The following is a 19264-nucleotide window of genomic DNA, read 5'->3' as shown; positions in this document are numbered from 1 at the left end:
ACATGCACAAGATAAACAAATGTAATAAAAAACCGAAAATAAGGGGCTAAAGGGGTGGCTCAGGGGTTAAGGGCACTGACTGTTCTTCCAGAGGACCCAGGTTGTTTCCAGCATCCACATGACAGTTCACAACTGTCTGTAACTTTAGGATCCAACACCTTCACACAGACATACATACAGGCAAAACAACATCAGTGCACATAAAATATAAATTATTTTTAAAAATGAAAACAAAAGCAAACAAAAAATCGCATCTGGAGAGGAACGAATGAGACAAAAAGGTTGAGCTGATCTATGCTCACCCCACCCCAGCAAGGCCAGCACTTCGGACAACACTCCAGTGTCAAAGGAAGAAAGGTGTGCCAATAAACTGACTCCCAGCAGAGCAGGGTCTTTAGTGGCACCACGTCCCCTCATGCTCTGGCCTCCCTTGGTGAATATTCTTTCTTTTCCTCAGAAATCTCAAATTGAAAGCATACTGCTTAGACATGCAAGAAACTGCCAGAAGCAGACTTCCTTGGTGAGGGAACCTCCAGGGAGCTAGGACCAGAGACGCCCTTACACGTTCTTCCATCTTTCTCTGCAATTTCAATTTCATATCTTGTCCCTCTACAAAGCTGCATCTGACATCAGGGGATCAGATTCCCAGAAGTTGGAACCCCAAGAATTAGAGGCAAAAACGTGCTGCAACTCTTGAGCAGGACGGTGTAGAGCTGAAACAAGCAAGTTTCCGCTAAGCAGTAAGAGGGGCACAAGACAGTCATATCCGTCAGTAACCATCTCAGACCAAGACAGCACAAGACAAATGAGGGGGTTGCTCACACTGTCATTTTTGTCTCCAATCTTTTTGAGACAGGGCCTTGAATTTACAGAGATCCGCCTGCCTCCGCCTCTGGGATTAAAGGCGTGAGTCACAACTGCCTGGCCCTGCAATCTAAATTTTTAAAAAATAAATCAGTTTTTTTTTTTTACTTTTTATAGTTAAGATCTAAGTGTAAAAAAAAAAACCAAATTATTGGAGTGCGATGGCTGTTCTTAGTTGTCAACTTGACTACATCTGGAATTAACTAAACCCAAGCATCTGGATACACCTGTGAAGGATTTTTCTTAATGAAATCATTTGAAGTGTGTAGAATAACTTTTAACCCTTTATCTAGACCACACCTTCTGCTGACGTGAAGGAGGAAACTTTTGCTCTTTGCCTACTTGCTCTCACTCACTGGCAAGTTCATTCTGCTGTAAATGAAGATATCCAGCATTGTGACCTGAAAACTACTGGATTCTTGGACCTTCTGTTGGTAGACAGTCATTGTTGGACTAGCTGGACTGGACCACAGCCTGTAAGTCATTCTAATAACCCTCTTTCTATACTTATAGATAGACAGACTCCTTCTAAGTTCTGTTCCTCTAGAGAACCCTACTACAGCTTTTGGTATCAGAAATGGTTCTAGAACAAGAGAAGTATGAGGATGAATTTTTTGTTCTTTGGTTTTTCAAGACAGGATTTATCTGTGTAACAAACAGCACTGGCTGTCCTGGAACTCGCTCTGTAGACCAGGCTGGCCTTGAACTCACAGAAATCCTCCTGCCTCTGCCTTCCGAGTGCTGGGATTAAAGGTGTGTACCAACACAGCCTGGAAAGGATGAACTTTTAAAAGTATCTGAATAGGCTTCCCAATTTGCCAACATCTAATTGTCAGCTAAACCAGCAGTGACTTTCCCTAAAGAAGATGCCAGGCAAGACAATACTGATGATGTCCCTTGGGGCCCACCAATAGTTGCCTCTAGACCTATAGTCATACTAAGGCTAAGCAGGCTCCTAGAGAGAAGAGAGAAAGCGTAGTTCACAAGAAGGTATGCTATACTATTTAAGAGTGTAATGAGTTTGTTAAGTAGAGTTTTATTACAGCAGAAGTCTGGGGAGTATGTGGGAATGGATTTTAAGGGTATGGATAACAGTGAAAGGAATATAAAACTTGATCAGGCTGAGTTTATTGCTACAGGTCCATTGGATGAAGATTCTAAGTTTAATATGGGAACCTTCACAATTAAGGGGGGGGGGGTGTTTGAATGGTTGGCTGAACATTTGTCAGAAGATGGCCTACTGAAAAGGAGTTGGAGGTACCTGACATCCCTAGCTTCGTGTTTACGGGGTTTTAAGGCTCAGGAAAATTGCAATACTTGAGTGTGTACAATGTATAAAACCTAATCCTCCACCAGAGGAAAAGCCAGAAGACATACCCTTCACTACTCCTATAGGATGCAAATGGTGAAGGGGCACCAGCATATTTGAAGAACTTTGTTGTCACCCTTTTTCTTGTGCCAGACGTTAAGGTTGGAGTTGCTGCTGCTCAGCTGGATGAATTAAAAGCAATGGGTTTAATTGGGTCCTGAGGAAGCAGGGTCAGGGGGCATCACTGAATCACCAAAGACAAGGTGGTCATAGTTATTGTAATAGGCAGCATAGACAAATAGTCTATGACCAGGCCAGGTGGTGGTGGTACGCCTTTAATCCCAGCACTCAGGAGGCAGGCAGATCTCTGTGAGTTCAAGGCCAGCCTGGTCTGAGTTAGTTAGTTCCAGGGCAGGCTCCAAAGCTACAGAGAAACCCTGCGGGGGGGGGGGGGGGGGGGGGGGGTCATATGACATAAAATGCTGATTAGTCAGCAGCCAGACAGGAAATATAGGCGGGGCAACCAGGCAGGAAGTATAGGCAGAGCAACCAGAACAGGAGAATTCTGGGAAGAAAGAGTCAGTCTGCAGTCACCCAGATGCAGAAGAAACAAGATGAGAATGTGCCACTAATAAAAGGTGTAGTAGGAGCTTCGGGCTGTGTTCCGCCACCCAGTTCCCACCACCGGCTAGCTTTACCCGAAATAACAACACACATACTGTATTCTTTTAAACACTGCTTGGCCCACTAGCTCTAGCCTCTTATGGGCTAGCTTTATACCCGAAATAATTACACGGAAACTGTAGTCTTTTAAACACTGCTTGGCCTACTAGCTCTAGCCTCTTACGGGCTAATTCTCATATTTTGCCTAACCCATTTCTAATAATCTGCATAGCACCACTAGGTGCGCTTACCGGGAAGATTCTAGCCTACATCCATCCTGGGTCGAGCTTCATTGCGTGTGCCCCTGAGAGCTGAGCTATGGCATCTCTGAGCTCACTTCCTCTTCCTCCCAGCATTGTGTTCTGTTTACTCCACCCACCTATGTTCTAACCAATAAAATGGGCCAAGGCAGTTTCTTTATTTTTTAACCAATGACCTTCCTCCATCAAAAAGGTGCCAAGCCATGTGGCTAACACTGATAAGAATTATGGGTAAGATATAAGAGTTAATAAGAAGCCAAAGCCGAAGCTAATAGGCCAACCAGTTTATAATTAATGTAGACCTCTGTGTGTTTCTTAGGGACTGAACGGCTGCAGGACCGGGCAGGACAGAAATCTTTGTCAACAAGATGGAAAATAAATCCAAACAAAATTCAAGGGCTTTCTAACTCAATGAAATTCTAAGAAATCTAGTGGTGTGTGTGGTGGTGGTATACAGAAACTAGTGCCACCTTTTAAGGTAAAGGATAAGTTATTGCACCAGGCCCCTCATACCGCCAAAGAAAGAAACAAGATTAGTGGGGGCCTCTCTGGATTCTAGAGACAACACATTCCCCACCTGGGTCTCTGGCCCATATACCCAGAGACTCTGAAAGCTGCTAGCTTTGACTGAGGCATGGAACAGGAAGAGATTCTTCAACAGGTCCAGGCTGCTGTGCAGACTGCTCTACCACTTGGATCACATGATCCAGCAGACCTGATGGCTACCTGAGGTGTCAGTGGCAGATAAGAATGCTGTCTGGAGTCTTTGCTAAGCCCCTATAAGTGAATCACATTAGAGACCTTAGGGATTTGGGAGCAAGGCTCCATCATTATCTGCAGATAATTATTGTCCCTTTGAGAGACAGCTCTTGGCCTGCTATTGGGCCTTAGTGGAAGCTGAACGTTTAACAATGGGCCAAGTTACCATGCAACCTGTGCTGCCCATCACAAGCTGGGTGTTACCAAGCCATAAAGTAGGACATACACAGCAGCAATTTATTGTCAAACGAAAGTTTTGTGTGTGTGTGTGTGTGTGTGTGTGTGTGTGTGTGTGTGTGTGTGTGTGTATTATGTATACTTGGGCCCACATGGGTCTGAAAGGTACAAGTAAATTTACAAGCAGAAGTTGCCCAAATGCCTCCAGTTTCTATTCCTATTACAATGCTGTTTACTGCATGCACCTAGAGGCTCATGGGGCTATACGATTGGTTGACTGATAAAGAGATGACTAGAGTCTGGTTTGATATGGGATTCCTTCTATATGCTGTAAATATGTTTTATTGGCATTGGTTAATAGAGAAGCTGCTTTTGGCCAATGATTTAACAGAATATACCCAAGCTGGAAAAGATATTTAGAGATAGTAGGCAGAGTCAGGGTGATGCCATGTAGCAGTCACAGGACACAGTCGCTGGACACTGGACAGAACCTTACCGGTAGGCCACAACCATATTGTGACACATAGGTTAATAGAAATGGGTTAATTTAAGATATAAGAGCTAGCTAGAAATATGCATAAGCTAATAGGCTAAGCAGTGTTGTAATAATACAGTTTCTGTGTGGTTATCTCAGGTCTAGGCGGCCGGGAAACAAATAAGCAGTTTCAACTAACACTGGTTTACTGATGGTTTAGCACATTATGCCAGTGACCACTCAGAAGTAGACAGCTGGCACCATTACAACCCCTTTCTGGCACAACCCTGAAAATCACTGGCAAAGGGAAATCATCATAGTAGGCAGAACTTCAGGCAGTACACATGGTCATTTATTTTGTTTGGAAGGAGAAATGACAAGATGCGCGACTTAAGTTGATTCATTCATCTAGTGGATCGGCTGGATGGTCAGAGACTTGGAAAGAGCTGACTGGAAAATTGGTAAGACAGAAATCTAGGCAAGTATGTAGATAGGTACCTGCAAACGGTGAACTGCCAAGATACATGCATCTCATGTAAATGCTCATCAAAAGGGGACTTCGGCAGAGGAAGAGTTCAATAATCAAGTAGACAGAATGACTCACTCTTTGAACAATCAAGTCTCTTTCCCCAGCCATCTCTGTCATTGCACACTGGGTCCATGAACAAAGAGGCCATGGTAGCAGAGATGGGGTTTGTGACAACACAGACTGCCACTTGCCAAGGCTGACCTGGCTATAGGTGCTGCTGAGTGCCAGATCTGCCAAGAGCAGAGACCGATGCTGAGCTCCATTTCCTGGGGTGACCAGTCAGCAGCCTGGTAGCTCCACTTCCCTCCACGGAAAGAACAATGCTGTCCTCACTGCTCTAACTAAGCATTTGCCTTTCCTGCATGCTATGCTTCTAACAAAACCATCATCTGTGGACTTACAGAACTCCTTATCTACCCTCGTGGTATTCCACACAGTATTGCTTCTGAACAAGGAACTCATGTCACAGCCAGAGAAGTGTGACAGTGTGTCCAATATCATGGAATCCGCTGATGTCACCTACCACATTCCCCACCATCCTGAAGCATCTGGCCTGACAGAAGCATGGAATGGCCTTTTGCAAACAGCACCAATTAGATGGCAACAGCCTGGAGAGCTAGGGTTCTCCAGAAGGCTTCGAATCAGCAGGTGGAAACGGGAATAGTTCTACTATCACCCTTAGTGACCCACTAGAAAATATGAGTTAGCCAATAAGAAGCTAGAGCTAATGGGCCAAGCAGTGATTTAATTAATACAGTTTCCATGTGGTTATTTCGGGAATCTGGGTGGCCAGGAAACAAAGAAGCAGCTTCCTACTATACCTGTCTCAAAGACAAAAAAGAAAGAAAAATAAAAAAAGAAGGCACCATGAACAAGCTGTCCTCTTTCTTACCTCTTCCACATGGGCTCTAGACATGGGGCACGTGTATGCAAACACACCTTCTTTTGGATTTTCGAAACAGGTTTTCTCTATGTAGCCCTAACTGTCCTGGAACACCCTCTGTAGACCAGGCTGGCCTAGAATTCTCATAGATCTGCCTGCCTCTGCATCCTAAGTGCTAGGGTTAAAGGAATGCGTCACCACCATCTGGCTATAAAACGGATTTTTTTTTTCTTTTTGGTTTTTCAAGACAGGGTTTCTCTGTGTCACTTTGTTGCCTGCCCTGGAACTAGTTCTTGTAGACCAGGCTGTCCTTGAACTCACAGAGATCCTCTTGCCACAGACTCCTGAGTGCTGGTATTAAAGGCGTGCGCCACCACCGCCCAGCTTTATAACAAGGATTTTTAAAAATAGCAAGAACACTTTCAGTTTGTAGATAGGAAAGACCTTTAAGAAAAAAGTTGTTGAAAGGGGTAGGAGGCTGAGAACTCCTCCCTAACCCACTTCTCAAAATGTTATCTGACCGCTTTCCTGTCCTAGCAAACTAGGACTAGACTGTCACAAGGAAAGCTCTAGAAACATGAAGGCCGCACTCAGACCCCGGAGCAGAAATGAGTGAGTGGCTCTGAGGAAGGTATTGAGGAGACAGGGTAAGAAAACCAGGGAGTAAAGCCAACAACCAGCCTGGAATGAAACCCAGAGCCTGAGCCACAGGGGGCCACTCACCTGGCCTTCCATGGGCTGGGCACTCTGGTGACGGTCCTTGTCCTCGAGTTCCAAAAGCAGGTAGACAGGTTTGCAGTCTCTGGACTCGTTTGGGAAGCCTCGTGTGTCTACTTTCCTCTTGATGGTGGAGTTCCAGTGATTCTTCACAGCATTGTCCGTCCTGTGGGGAAACCCAGGGGCCCCTGACATGTGGCTCTCGGAGGCGCTTGGAGGCTTCCCCTGTAAGACTTTAAGACCATCCTGAAGCCATTTTTGACAATTCTGAATCCTCTCAGCCTCTGTGCCACAGTGCTTCCCCTCCTCCCCTGAGAACCAAGGCCCTGACAGCTACACTCGCACGTACTCAGTTCCTGAACAATTACCCATATACGTATGCTTTGGTTCGGTCCCCTGGGAAACGGGGTCAAAATGACCTCTTACCTCATCTGATCTGGCAACAGCTCTCCAGTCAATTATTGGTAATAGCCCTTTCGAATAAGCCAATCAGAATAGTCAAAGAACAATCCCCCTTGCTTCTGTGGCCCCTTTAAAAATAGACTATACCAGCTATTCGAGGTCCCTCGGCTTCCCGAATGCTGAGGGACCCTGTCATGACAGAATTAATAAAATCCTCATGCTTTTGCATCGGTTGTGGTGTGTGAGATGGTCTCTGGGGGTGACTCCTTCTCGGTGTTTGGAGAGTCCAACACCCTCACCCTGCTGCAGCATATCCCCCATCTCTAAGTGAAGCTTCGGCCGAATGCGCTGTGAGCATTGTTCGGCTCACTGTTTGTAGCCCTCCAATGGCTTAGCAAACATCCACATATCTCCATGGAATAAGCAAAAAGGACTGAGTGCAAGCTGGACTGACCCAGAAAGCTTCTCTGAAGAAAGAGCAGCGAGAACTGATGACACGTGGGTAGGCCTCACAACAGAGCAGGGCAGCAATGCAGGCAAGGTTGTCAGAGTGGCTCAGGGCCAAGCAACCAAGGTGACTGCAGATGGAAGTGAGGCTACTGGCATGTTCAAGGCCAACGTTTCTTGCCCAACCAAGCAATAAGGCAGGCCCTCAAAAGTAACACAAGGGGCTGAAGTTATATTAACAGGCAGTTCAGACTCAAAAGACACTTTATCACCTGGTCTTCTCTTTATTCTTCTTTCCAGGATCACACTTCCATGACAATGGAAGGACTCAAAACAAAACACAGAAAACAAAAGCAAAGTAGGGACAAGAAAACAGGGAGGGAAGTAGCTGCAGATCAGATTTTGGAAAGTGGAAAGAGGTCAGACGAGTAACAGACAGCCCAGGAATCTAGGAGTCCAAACCAAACTGACCTTACAGGAACTAGAATCGGTTCACCCTCAAGGCTCCTCCCAGGGCTTCCCAGAACTCCAGGAGCCCCAAGATTGTAGCAACAGGATTGAATGAGGAGCACAGACAGGCACAGGTTAAGCAGAGCAGCTGTCTGACCCTGACCTCCAGGCAGGAAGAGATGTTTCCTCTTTAAAAAATAACCCAGTTTGTGTGCTGGGTATAGCTCAGTGCAAGAACATTTGACTGCAGACATAACCCAGCAACCGTGGCCACAATGGACAAAAACAGGACAGAAACTGAGGCCTCATGGAAATCTGCACCCCGGAGGTGAGATGCCCAACGCCAGGCATCCCAGGCAACAGCTCCTTAAAGGAATAAGCTACCTCGAGGAATAAATAAGTCCAGAGAAAAGCATTAATTCTTGGAGCATCCCAAAGGGCCAGCGAACAACAAACCCAGCAGGTAAGCAGCAGCAGTGTGCAGTGGGCTTCACAACAGTGGTTGCCAACTGCTTCCTAACAGCGAAGAGCCAACCACAGATCGGCAATCCTTCAAAGCAAACCTCCTGTTTTGTTTTTTTTTTTTTTTGGTTTTTCGAGACAGGGTTTCTCTGTGGTTTTGGAGCCTGTCCTGGAACTAGCTCTTGTAGACCAGGCTGGTCTCGAACTCACAGAGATCCGCCTGCCTCTGCCTCCCGAGTGCTGGGATTAAAGGCGTGCGCCACCACCGCCCGGCAAAGCAAACCTCCTGTATTAACCAATATGGATGGGCAAAACAAAGAGAAAAACACTAGGCCATGGTTATCAACTGCCCTAATGCTCTGAGCCTTTAGCACAGTTCATGTTATAGTAATCTCAACCATGAAATTATTTTCATTACTACTTCATAGGCAAGCACACAGTGCAGGGAAGGAGGTTTGTTTGTTTGTTTTTTAATCTTTTGATCTTTAAACACAGTATCGATGGTGAAATAAGTGGCTGCAAACATACATTAAGGATCAGGGCCAGAAAAGGGGTTAGAATTTAGGAAACAAAACTTTTTTTGTTCTTGTTTTTTTCCAAATAGGGTTTCTCTGTGTAACAGTCCTGGCTGTCCTGGAACTCGCTCTGTAGGCCATGCCTGTTGAGGCTGGCCTCAAACTCACAGCGATACGCCTGCCTCTGCCTCTTGATTGCTGAGATGAAAGGTGTGCACCACCACCTCCTAGGCAGAAAACAAAACTTCTTAGTTAAAATAATTTCCAAAGGATTGGAGGGTAAAAGGCAAGAAACTTCTGAGAAAGTGAAATCAAAAAGAAAATAGAGAAAGATGAGAAGATCACGAGATGCTCCCAATACTCTGAACAAAAATGACTTTCAAACTCTACATATATTCAAATCATCTATTACATATGGGATAAAAGTGAGGACTGAGCTTTGGATGCTAATGAAGGATGTGTCCACTAAATTAAGAACATAAACAAAACAAAAGGGGTCTAACAGTATGAGGGACAAAAGACATTTAATCTAACAACAGAGAAACCCTGTCTCAGGGGAGGAAAAAAAAATAAGAGGCATGACTTTCTTCTTGCTGTGGGACAATGGTCAATATTTTAAATTGTATTTTATAATAAATAAAAATAAAAAAATAAATTAAAATTGTATTTTAAATAAATGCTGATTGGCCAGTAGCCACGCAGGAAATATAGGCAGGGTGACCAGGCAGGAAGTAGAGGCAGGGCAACAAGAACAGGAGAATTCTGGGAAGAAAAAAAGACTCAGCCTGCAGTTGTCACCCAGACACAGAGCAAAGCAAGATGTCTCACCAATAAAGGTACCAAGCCACATGGCTAACACAGACAAGAATTATGGACTAATATAAGTTATAAAAGTTAATAAGGAGCCCAAGCTACTAGGCCGACCATTTTATAATGTAGACTTCTGTGTGGTTTTTTTGGGGACTGAATGGAACAGAAACCTCTGTCAACACTCTCCATCTCCTGGTGGCTGATGGGACTTCCACTACCTGTACCATGTTTGTCTTAAACTCTAATAATAAAATTGTCTTTGAGATTAAAAAACAAAAACACCTGTGAAAGGAGGGCCACACAGAAAGAATAGCCAGAGAAGAAGGAAATATATTCATATATAGTACTAGTGTATTCTATCTTCAAGGCAGTGGTATAAGCTCTGTTGTCCTAACTAAAAATTGGGGTCACGGGATATAACAGGTATCCTAGTTACCTTTTTTTCCCACCTAAGACAGGGTCTCTCTGTAGACCTGGCTGGCCTCGAACTCAAAAGATCCACCTGCCTCTGCCTCCAAACTGCTAGGATTAAAGGCGTGCGGCATCACATCAGGCTGTCTACACCTAGTTTTAACTAACTACTTGTCAGCAGGGCGATGGTGGCGCATGCCTTTGATCCCAGCACCTGGAAGGCAGAGGAAGGAGGATCTCTGTGAGATCAAGGCCAGTCTGGTCTACAGAGAGTTCCAGGATAGCTAGAGCTATATAAGGACCTTGTCTCAAAAAGGGGGGGGGGGACCAAAGTCTGCTAAGTATAAGCCTGCAAGTGAGCTAAAGCAAGCCAGTAAGCAATGTTCCTCCCTGGTTCTGGCTTCAAGTTCTTACTCTGCTTCCCTCAACTGTGACCTGAAATGTACGCAAAATAAACCCTTTCCTCCCCAACTTGCTTTAGGTCAGTGTTTTATCACAGCGACAGGAGAACCAGAACAGCTGGATAGAATGGGGCATCAGGGAGGTAAAGAGGGTCAGAGTCCCAGGAAGCTAAGTCTGTGGCTGAAAACCAAGATGAACAACATCACAGGGGCTGAGGAAACAGATGGTTCAGCAGCTAACAGCATAAATCACTCACTCTTCCAGATGATCCAGATTTGGTTCCCAGCACCCATCGGGTAGCTCACAACTGCAACTCTAGTCCTAGGACATTCAACGCCCTCTTCTGGCCTCCTCAGGTACCAGCCACACATGGTACAGACACACAAGCAGGCAAAACACTCACACACATAAAAAAAATAATAATAATATAAAAGAACCCAGAGGTGTAATAGTCTTAAGAACAACGTATCATTCATTAATATGGAGACTGTCTAGGTAGGGTGGTGTATACCCACATTCAGCACTCAGGAGGCCAAGGCCACAAGGTGAAGTCAGCATGTCCCTGTCTCCAAACACAAACAAGATGAGTCTGGTTTAGCAGAAAGTAGGAAATGGGGACAGAACCATACTCCTTGTAACAGGATATAACCTGAGGTGCTGCCTTTTTAGCCCTGCCCTGCTGATGCATGACTCTGGAGACAAGGCCGGTTGAATACTGAAGAACATGGACGGCTAACAGTACTCTGGGTCACTCTATCCAGGATGGGCCTCACTTCTTGGAGCGGAAGACAGCTCACCTCCCTGGCAGCATCTTGGCGATCTCAGCCCAGCGGTTGCCCAGCACTTTATGGGCCTCGCAGATTATGCGATCTTCCTCCTCGGTCCAGCAGGACTTCTTCACCTCAGGGTTGAGGTGATTGTGCCAGCGCTCGCGGCACTGCTTCCCCAGCCGGCCCTTCAGGTGTTTGGCAATCAGCGTCCACTGTTTTGTGCCATACTTCTTGACCAGCTCAATGACCTTAAAGAAAACATCAGTGAAGGACCTGCCCCTCAATCACCTCCACTCAAGCATCGCCAGATCTAGGTGGGTCTCACTTCGCAGGGCTTTAGAGAGCTACAAGCCTGAGAGGTCAGCCCCAATCACACTGTAGTTATTTCACGTCCTCTTGGCACTTCTATGGACATCAGGAGGGTAGAACCCCAAGCCATGGCACCTACAGCTAGACTTTGGTCTTCAGTCACCTCTCTGAAAGGCTCTTTTGCTCAGAATACAAACCCTAACAGCCACAGTCACCCAGCTAGGCCCTCTTCAATTCCCTTTTTCTCCCCCAAGACAGGGTTTCTCTGTGTGGCCCTGGCTGACCTGGATCTTGCTCTATAGACAAGGGTGAACTCAGCATGCCTCTACCTCCTGAATGCTGGAATTAGAGGCCTGCACCACTACTGTCTGGTTCCCTCAATTCTTGAGACACACAGCCACAACCAGGGAAGAGTAGATACTTAAAGAAAAAGCAACTTTTGCATGGAAATATTCTATTTCATCTGTGTAACTAAAAATTACAGGGCTTCACTATGTAGACCAGGCTGGCTTTAAACGCTGATCCTTCAGTTTTCACCTTCCCAGGGCTGGGGTTACAGGCGTGTGCCACCATACCCAGTCTGCTGTGACTTAGGTGCAAAGGCAGCTTGCGGGCCAACATCAGGGAGATGTACCAGAACTACAGGAGAGCAGCCCAGGGTGAGCATAGTCTGGAGAACGACAAATCCTTTCTGTGCCTTGGTTTACTCCCCTTTAACATGGAAATCACCCACCTCACGGGACTACGGACTCTACAGAAATAAATGTGGGGGCTGGAAAGATGGCTCAGCGGTTAAGAGCACTGATAGTTCTACCAGAGGTTCTGAGTTCAATTCCCAGCAACCATATGGTGGCTCACAACCATCTCTAATAAGATCTGTTGCAAACTTCCGGCCTGCAGGGATACATGCAGGCAGAACATTGTAAACATAATAAATAAATCTTTAAAAAAAAAGAAAAAAGCCAAATGTGGTAAACACCTATAATCCCAGCTCATGGGAGACAGAGACAAGAGCATCAGTTCAAGGCCAGCCTTGGTTACACAGCAAGTTAAAGACCAGTCCAGGCTATCCGAGACCCTGTCTCAAAAACAGAAAAAAAAAAAAAAACTAGAAGGGGTTAGGAGTGGAGGTAAGCTCAATGGTAGAGAGCTTGCGCAACAAGCAATAGGTTTCACCTGAAGCACCATAAAACAAGGTCTCCAAGTTTTGTGACTGTGTGATATAACCATTATCATAGCATCTGACATATTATCATAACATCACTGGCAGCTGCCACCGGCTGAGCAAGCCCCTTCTGTGCACCACACATAACCTTTCCATGTTCTTTGTGACAGCTAAGGTTAAAAGCCGGGTCATTCATGGGGTAAAGTGGCCAGTATAAGCCCAACACTCAAAGGGTTGTGAGTTCAAGGCCTGCTTAGGCTACACAGCAAATATGAGACCAGCCAGGGCTACAAAACTGGCCTGTATCAAAACACACACATGTGCGCACAAACGCGCGTACGCACACAAACAAATCCCTGAAGACACTTAGAACTAAAGCGGAGTGGTACTGGGATGTTTAACACACACACATACCCCTGAAGACACTTAGGACTAAAGCGGAGTGGTACAAGGATGTTTAGACATCTCAGTGCCTGGCAATGGTGAAAGCCCACTGTGTATGCAGCCCTTTGCCAGCACTTACCTTCTGATCTTCCTCTTTGGTCCATGGTCCCTTAACAAGGTCTGGATTCAAAACCCTCAGCCAACGGTACTGGCATTGCTGGTCTGTGCGGTTCTGGGACAGGAAGAGAAATAATTATGGGACTATAAGATTGAACTCTGGGAGTTCGAGACCAGTCTGGTCTACAGAGCTAGTTCCAGGACAGGCTCCAAAGCCACAGAGAAACCCTGTCTCAAAAAAACAAAAACAAAAAAAAAAAAACAAAAACAAAAAAAAAGATTGAACTCTGGTTGAGCCCTGAGCTCAGGGGCCAGGATGCAAGCACACATCAGATAGCTATGTCTTGTGCCATGCACCCACCACACACCAGAGGCTGACCTACCAGAACAGCAGTGCATTAACTTTGATTCAAAGGATAAACTGAGGCCCTGTGGAAAGTAAGTTCTCAACCTCTGAACCTAGCATGTGTGTGGGATGTACTACCTCAAAGTCTATAAAAGCTTTGTGGGACTTATTGGCTCCTGCTGTCTTCTCACTTACTTACTTATTTAAGTTTTTCGGGACAGGGTTTCTCAGTAGCTATGGAGCCAGTCCTAGAATTTGCTCTGTAGACCAGGCTGGCTTCAAATTCACAAAGATCCGCCTGCCTCTGCCTCTAGAGTGCTGGGATTAAAGGCATGCACCATCACCATCTGGCTTATTATTTTTAATGATATAATTTTATTATTATGTGTATTGGTGTTTTGCCTATATGCATATCTGTGTGAAGGTGTTGAATCTCCTGGAACTGAGTTACAGACAGTTGTGAGCTGCCATGTGGGTGCTGGGAATCGAACCAGGGTTCTCTGGAAGAGTTGTCTGTGCTCTTAACCAATGAGCCGTTTCTCTAGTCCCACATTTTTAAAGAGTTCAGACTACAAGGAAGAAAGAGACAAGGAGGGCACAGAGAAGCATGATGATCTAGCCTGAGACGCCTATGGAAGGCCAGCAGTCAAACGGCAGCCTTGTGCACGATCCTGTCTAGATGCCTGCAGTCCTGGGGAGGGCATATGGAGGAAGCGCTCTTCCCCAGAGGGCTGAATGTTCCGCTTAGTGGTACCAGTCACCTGCGTGGGAGCCTCAGCTTGAAGTCTGCTCAAAGGATGCCTCCCCTCAGTTTCAAGTTCATAGCCCAGAGCTAAGTACCCATTTGCTCCTGACTTGCAGGAAGAAATGCAAACATGCCTAAGACCGAGGACATGGTAAAGAGCTGCGTGGAATCTTCTCACTGGGTACCTTCTGGGTTTTTTGCTTTGGTTTGGCTTTGGTTTGTTTGTTTCTCTCTGTAGCCTTGGCTGTCCTGGAACTAGCTCTGTAAACCTGGCTGACCTCAAACTCAGAGATCTGTCTGACTCTGCCCTGTGCCCCACCCCCACCCGCATGCTGGGATTAAAGGTGTGCAGCACCTCAGCCCAGCCTCCCAGGCTTTGGAGACTGCTTTCTAAGTACCTCTTGAAGCAGGCCACCCAGAGCCTTGCCCTGGGGGAGGGCCAGTACTCACAGGGAAGTGGCTGGCCAGGAACTTCCAGTCTTGCTGTCCAAACTGCCTTACCAGGGCCCTCAGTTGCTCATCCTGCCAATGAAGACACAGAATTTAGTTCATGTGTGTGCAAAGTTTTATAGATGCCATGATACAGCCATATTCATGCATTCACTGAGGAACTGAGTGCCTACTAAATGCCAAGTATTAGTCCCAGTAGCAGAGAGCAACAAATCTGCCTGACGAGGAGAAAGGGGCAAACAAAGCCTCAGGCTAGTACAAGTATAGCCACTCTGCAAAAGGGCATTCTGGGAGGTAGGGTGATTGACTCTTCAGGCAGGCAGGCTTTTAAAAACAAAAGGAGATAGCCAAAAAAGATAGCTAGACAGGAGGGGGTAAGGAAGAGGGATCCGACCAGAGAGGCTAACAAGAGACAAGCCAGGAGAACTAATTCACTTAGGCACTTGGGCAGCAGATGATCAAGGTCTAATGTGCTAGTTACAAAGTTATCAGTGGGATGCCTCAAAGTGGAAAATTTTCAGAAAACAGTCTATTTTAATCTCTGCACTTGAAACAGAGACAATAGGATCAGGAGTTCAAGGCCATCCTAAAGTATAAGCCAGGAGAACTAATTCACTTAGGCACTTGGGCAGCAGATGATCAAGGTCTAATGTGCTAGTTACAAAGTTATCAGTGGGATGCCTCAAAGTGGAAAATTTTCAGAAAACAGTCTATTTTAATCTCTGCACTTGAAACAGAGACAATAGGATCAGGAGTTCAAGGCCATCCTAAAGTATAGGCTAGCAAGCATCCCAGAGCATCCTGGAATACAAGAGACCTACCTCAAATCAAAAACAACAAAATCTGGGGGAGTGGGAGGGAAATGGGAGGCGGTGGCAGGGAGGAGGCAGAAATTTTTAATAAATAAATAAATAAAATTTCAACCATAAAAAAAATAAATAAACAAACAAAAGAAAAAAAAACAAAAACAACAAAATCCCACCAACAACAATGTACTTTCCCACTTAGGGCTGGCAATGCAGCTGAATTGCTACAGTGCTTGCCTACTGTGCACCCACTTCAGGAAAAGTGAAAATTCAACATCATCCTCAGCTGTATGACAAATCGGGAGGCCTGCCCAGCACACATTAAAAACCCTGTCTCAAAACCAAAACAAGTGCAAGGGAGACCGCTCAGTGGATAAAGGCACTCGCTAAGTCTGACTACCTTACTTCATGATTCCTAGGACTCAAATAGGAAAGAGCCTATTTGGCCCCCAAAAGTTATCCTAATACACACACACACACACACACACACACACACACACACACACACACACACACAAGCAATAGAACAAAGGAAAAGAAAACTTGTAGCATATGCCAGTTCTGTCACACACAAAAATAACAATACGTAAAATTAATTAAAAGCGGCCTGAGAGATGTTCAGTGGTTAAGATCACTGGCTGTTCATTTTCACAGGACCTGGGTTCAATTCTCAGCACCCACATTGCGGTTCACAACCATCTATAACTCCAGTTCCAGTAAACCTGGCACCTTCTTCCAGCCTCTGTTGGTACCAGGTACACAGTGGTGCACCTACACACATGCAAGCAAAATACCCATACATATAAAATAATAAAATTATTTTGTTTTAAATTTTTAAAAAAGTAATAGACCTTTTTTTTTTTACAAGGACCGCAGATTTAACTTCCTAGCAGCCAAGGATACATAGGGTCCAATGTCCCCACCAAACTCAAAACTCATGTTTAAACTTAATCTCCACTCTACAGTATGATGAGATAGTATCAGGATAATTAGGTGTTGAAATCATATAATCTCTGCTGTCAGAAAGGTTACCAATACATAGACCGATGGGTTAGTATCTTAAGTAATCTGTTAAAAAAGCCAGTTTGGCACTTGCCTCTTACATAAGCCTCTTGCCGCGTGATGCTCTACACTGCCTGGGAATAGAGACACACCCCACCCCCACCCCACCCCCCAGTAAAAATGGAATTTGGATATAACAGCAGAGAGCAGACTAAGATAAAGGGCAAGAAGCACCTGAGAGAGGAGGAGGTGCTGAGGTCTAAGGACTATGCCCCCCATCCTTAGATTGGAAAGTCTGAGAATGCTCAGAGGAGCAAAGAGAAGCAGATGGCCCATTAACTTTTCACTGTCGAAGAAGGAGGGGACACCGCCAGCTTCCCTTAACCCTCTCCTCCCCAGTTCCCTGGAGTAGCTGCGGCTCACCTCCTCGTGGGTCCATTTGACCTTGCACTTATTGTCCCTCTGCTCCAGGAGGTCTGAGTCCGTGTCCTGGTAGTGTAACTCATCCAGCTCCTCACTGCAAAAGCAAGCTAAACGTCATGGACAGCGTGTTTACATACCTTTACCTGGGGGTGGTAGTGCAAGGCCAGGGTCAGGTCAACTATGGGAGGTTTGGGGTGGCAAGCTTTTCTTTTCTACTTTTACAGTAGTAGGTACAGGCTGGGTGTGGTGGCCCATGCTGGTAATCCCAGCACTTAGGTGGCAGAAAGATCAAGAGTTCAACCCTAGTCTGGGTAAAATAAAACCTTGTCTCAAAAAGCCAAAAAAATATAGGCAGATGTTTGCCTTTTGTTTTTTATTTTAACTTGTTTCTTTTTTCAGATACTCTCTCTATAGTCCTGTGCTGGAACTTGCTGCATAGACCAGGCTAGCCCCAAACTCAGACCCTTCTGCTGGTATTAATACCCCACCATGCCCAGATTCTGCCTTCTGTTTTCTTCTCAAACAAGTTTATGGGCTTTAACAATTACATTTATTTATCTGTATGCCTATGCATATACATCAGCACCTTTACCTGCTGAGCCATCTGCCCTACTCACTGCTCAATTTATAGTTCTTTGTGATTTGCTGAGACAGTCTTGTTAAATGGCCCATGCTGGCCTCCAACTCAAGATAATCCTACCTTCATCTCTGGGATTGCAAATTCACCATGCCTGGATTTATTTTCCTTCTGTTGCTTTATTTTCGGGATAAAATTGTTCAACACCCACAAAGTCCTGGGTTCTAACATCCACCTTACCACAAATACAAAACAAAAATCCTTCACAAAGATTGTAGTATTTAGAGGGTGATGGTGGCACACACCTTTCATCCCAGCACTTGGGAGGCAGAGGCAGGAGGATCTCTGTGAGTTCAAGGCCAGCTTGGTCTACAAACTACAGAACTCCAGGACAGCCAAAGTTACACAGAGAAATGTTATCAAAAAAAAAAAAAAGATTATGGTATTTAGCTGGGCAATGGTTGAATGGTTATATATGTCTACAACCAACACTCTGGAGACTGAGATAGTGAATTGCTGCAAAATGATATTCAAAACTAAATTCCCTCTTTTTTCTTTTCAACAGTAAACTTACCCTGGTATTAGTTATTTCCTTTAGACTTATTTTATGTGTATGAGTATTTTGCCTGCACGTGTCTCTTGCACCACATCTATCTATGCCTGGTCCATTAAGAGCTAGAAGAGGGTGCCTGATTCTCTAGAACTGGAGGTCCAGATGATTGTGAGTCACCAGGTGGGTGCTGGGAACTAACTGAACCTAGATTCTCTGCAAGTGCAACAAGTGCTCTTAACAACCGAGGCATCTCTCCAGTCCCTGGCATTGGATATTTTCAAGATAACATGTAACCATCAAGCATGCAAAATTTTAAATGTCCTAATTACTTAGGGGAAACGTCTGAAATAACTTTTTCCATTTTTTTTAAAATGTGGGATTAAAGGCTTATTCTGCCACACCCTACTTAACTTTATTCATTCTTGCCTTCAAATCAAAACAATCAATGGACAGAAAAACTCAGAATACAATTATTTGAAGTCTAAAAGGCTTTTTTTAAAAAACATAGACATTTTTGTTATTGTTTTGTTTTTCAAGACAAGATTTCCCTGTATAGCTCTGGTTATCCTGAAAGTCATTCCTATAGATTCAGAGATTAGCCTGCCTCTGCCTCCCTGCTGAGATGAAAGGTTTGCTCCAGGATGGGGCCAGTTAACATGGAATTTTTTATTTAACTGTTACCCAAATCCTACTATCTAGCTTAATGCTTTGAAAAAGGAGACCACAGCCAGATGGTGGTGGCGCGCGCCTTTAATCCCAGCACTTGGGAGGCAGAGGCAGGTGGATCTCTCTGTGAGTTCGAAGCCAGCCTGATCTACAGAATGAGTACCAGGACAGGCTCCAAAGCTACAGAGAAACCCTGTCTCGAAAAACCAAAAAAAGAAAACAAGAAAAAGGAGAGCACATTATGAACCTCTAAGAATGCTAGTTGGGGACTGTAGAGCTGGCTCGTTGGTTAAGGGAACATATTGCTCTTGATGAAGACCCAAGCTCAGTGTCCAGCACCCTCCCAGCTCCAGAAGAATCCATGGGCACTGGCCTCTGTGGGGACCCACATCCAAGTGAGCATAACCACACATATG

General features: G+C 45.2%; 1 protein-coding gene across 1 annotated transcript in view; it reads right to left on the bottom strand.

Annotated features, from left to right (window-relative positions):
* Mybl2 (MYB proto-oncogene like 2) overlaps positions 1 to 19264 on the bottom strand; it is a 35562-nt gene that overhangs the window by 14002 nt on the left and 2296 nt on the right. Inside the window, exons 2-6 of the mRNA XM_075962952.1 lie at positions 17053 to 17146; positions 14822 to 14893; positions 13303 to 13395; positions 11333 to 11553; positions 6643 to 6802 (exon numbers count right to left, since the gene is read on the bottom strand). Of these exons, the coding sequence (XP_075819067.1) occupies positions 6643 to 6802; positions 11333 to 11553; positions 13303 to 13395; positions 14822 to 14893; positions 17053 to 17146 (640 nt within the window). The remainder of the gene's footprint in view (positions 1 to 6642; positions 6803 to 11332; positions 11554 to 13302; positions 13396 to 14821; positions 14894 to 17052; positions 17147 to 19264) is intronic.

The sequence above is a fragment of the Microtus pennsylvanicus genome, chromosome 2 (genome assembly GCF_037038515.1).
Source record: "Microtus pennsylvanicus isolate mMicPen1 chromosome 2, mMicPen1.hap1, whole genome shotgun sequence".
NCBI classification, from domain to species: Eukaryota; Metazoa; Chordata; class Mammalia; order Rodentia; family Cricetidae; genus Microtus; species Microtus pennsylvanicus.
Note: the sequence above shows the minus strand (reverse complement) of the source record. Positions and strands in the feature narration are given on the sequence as shown.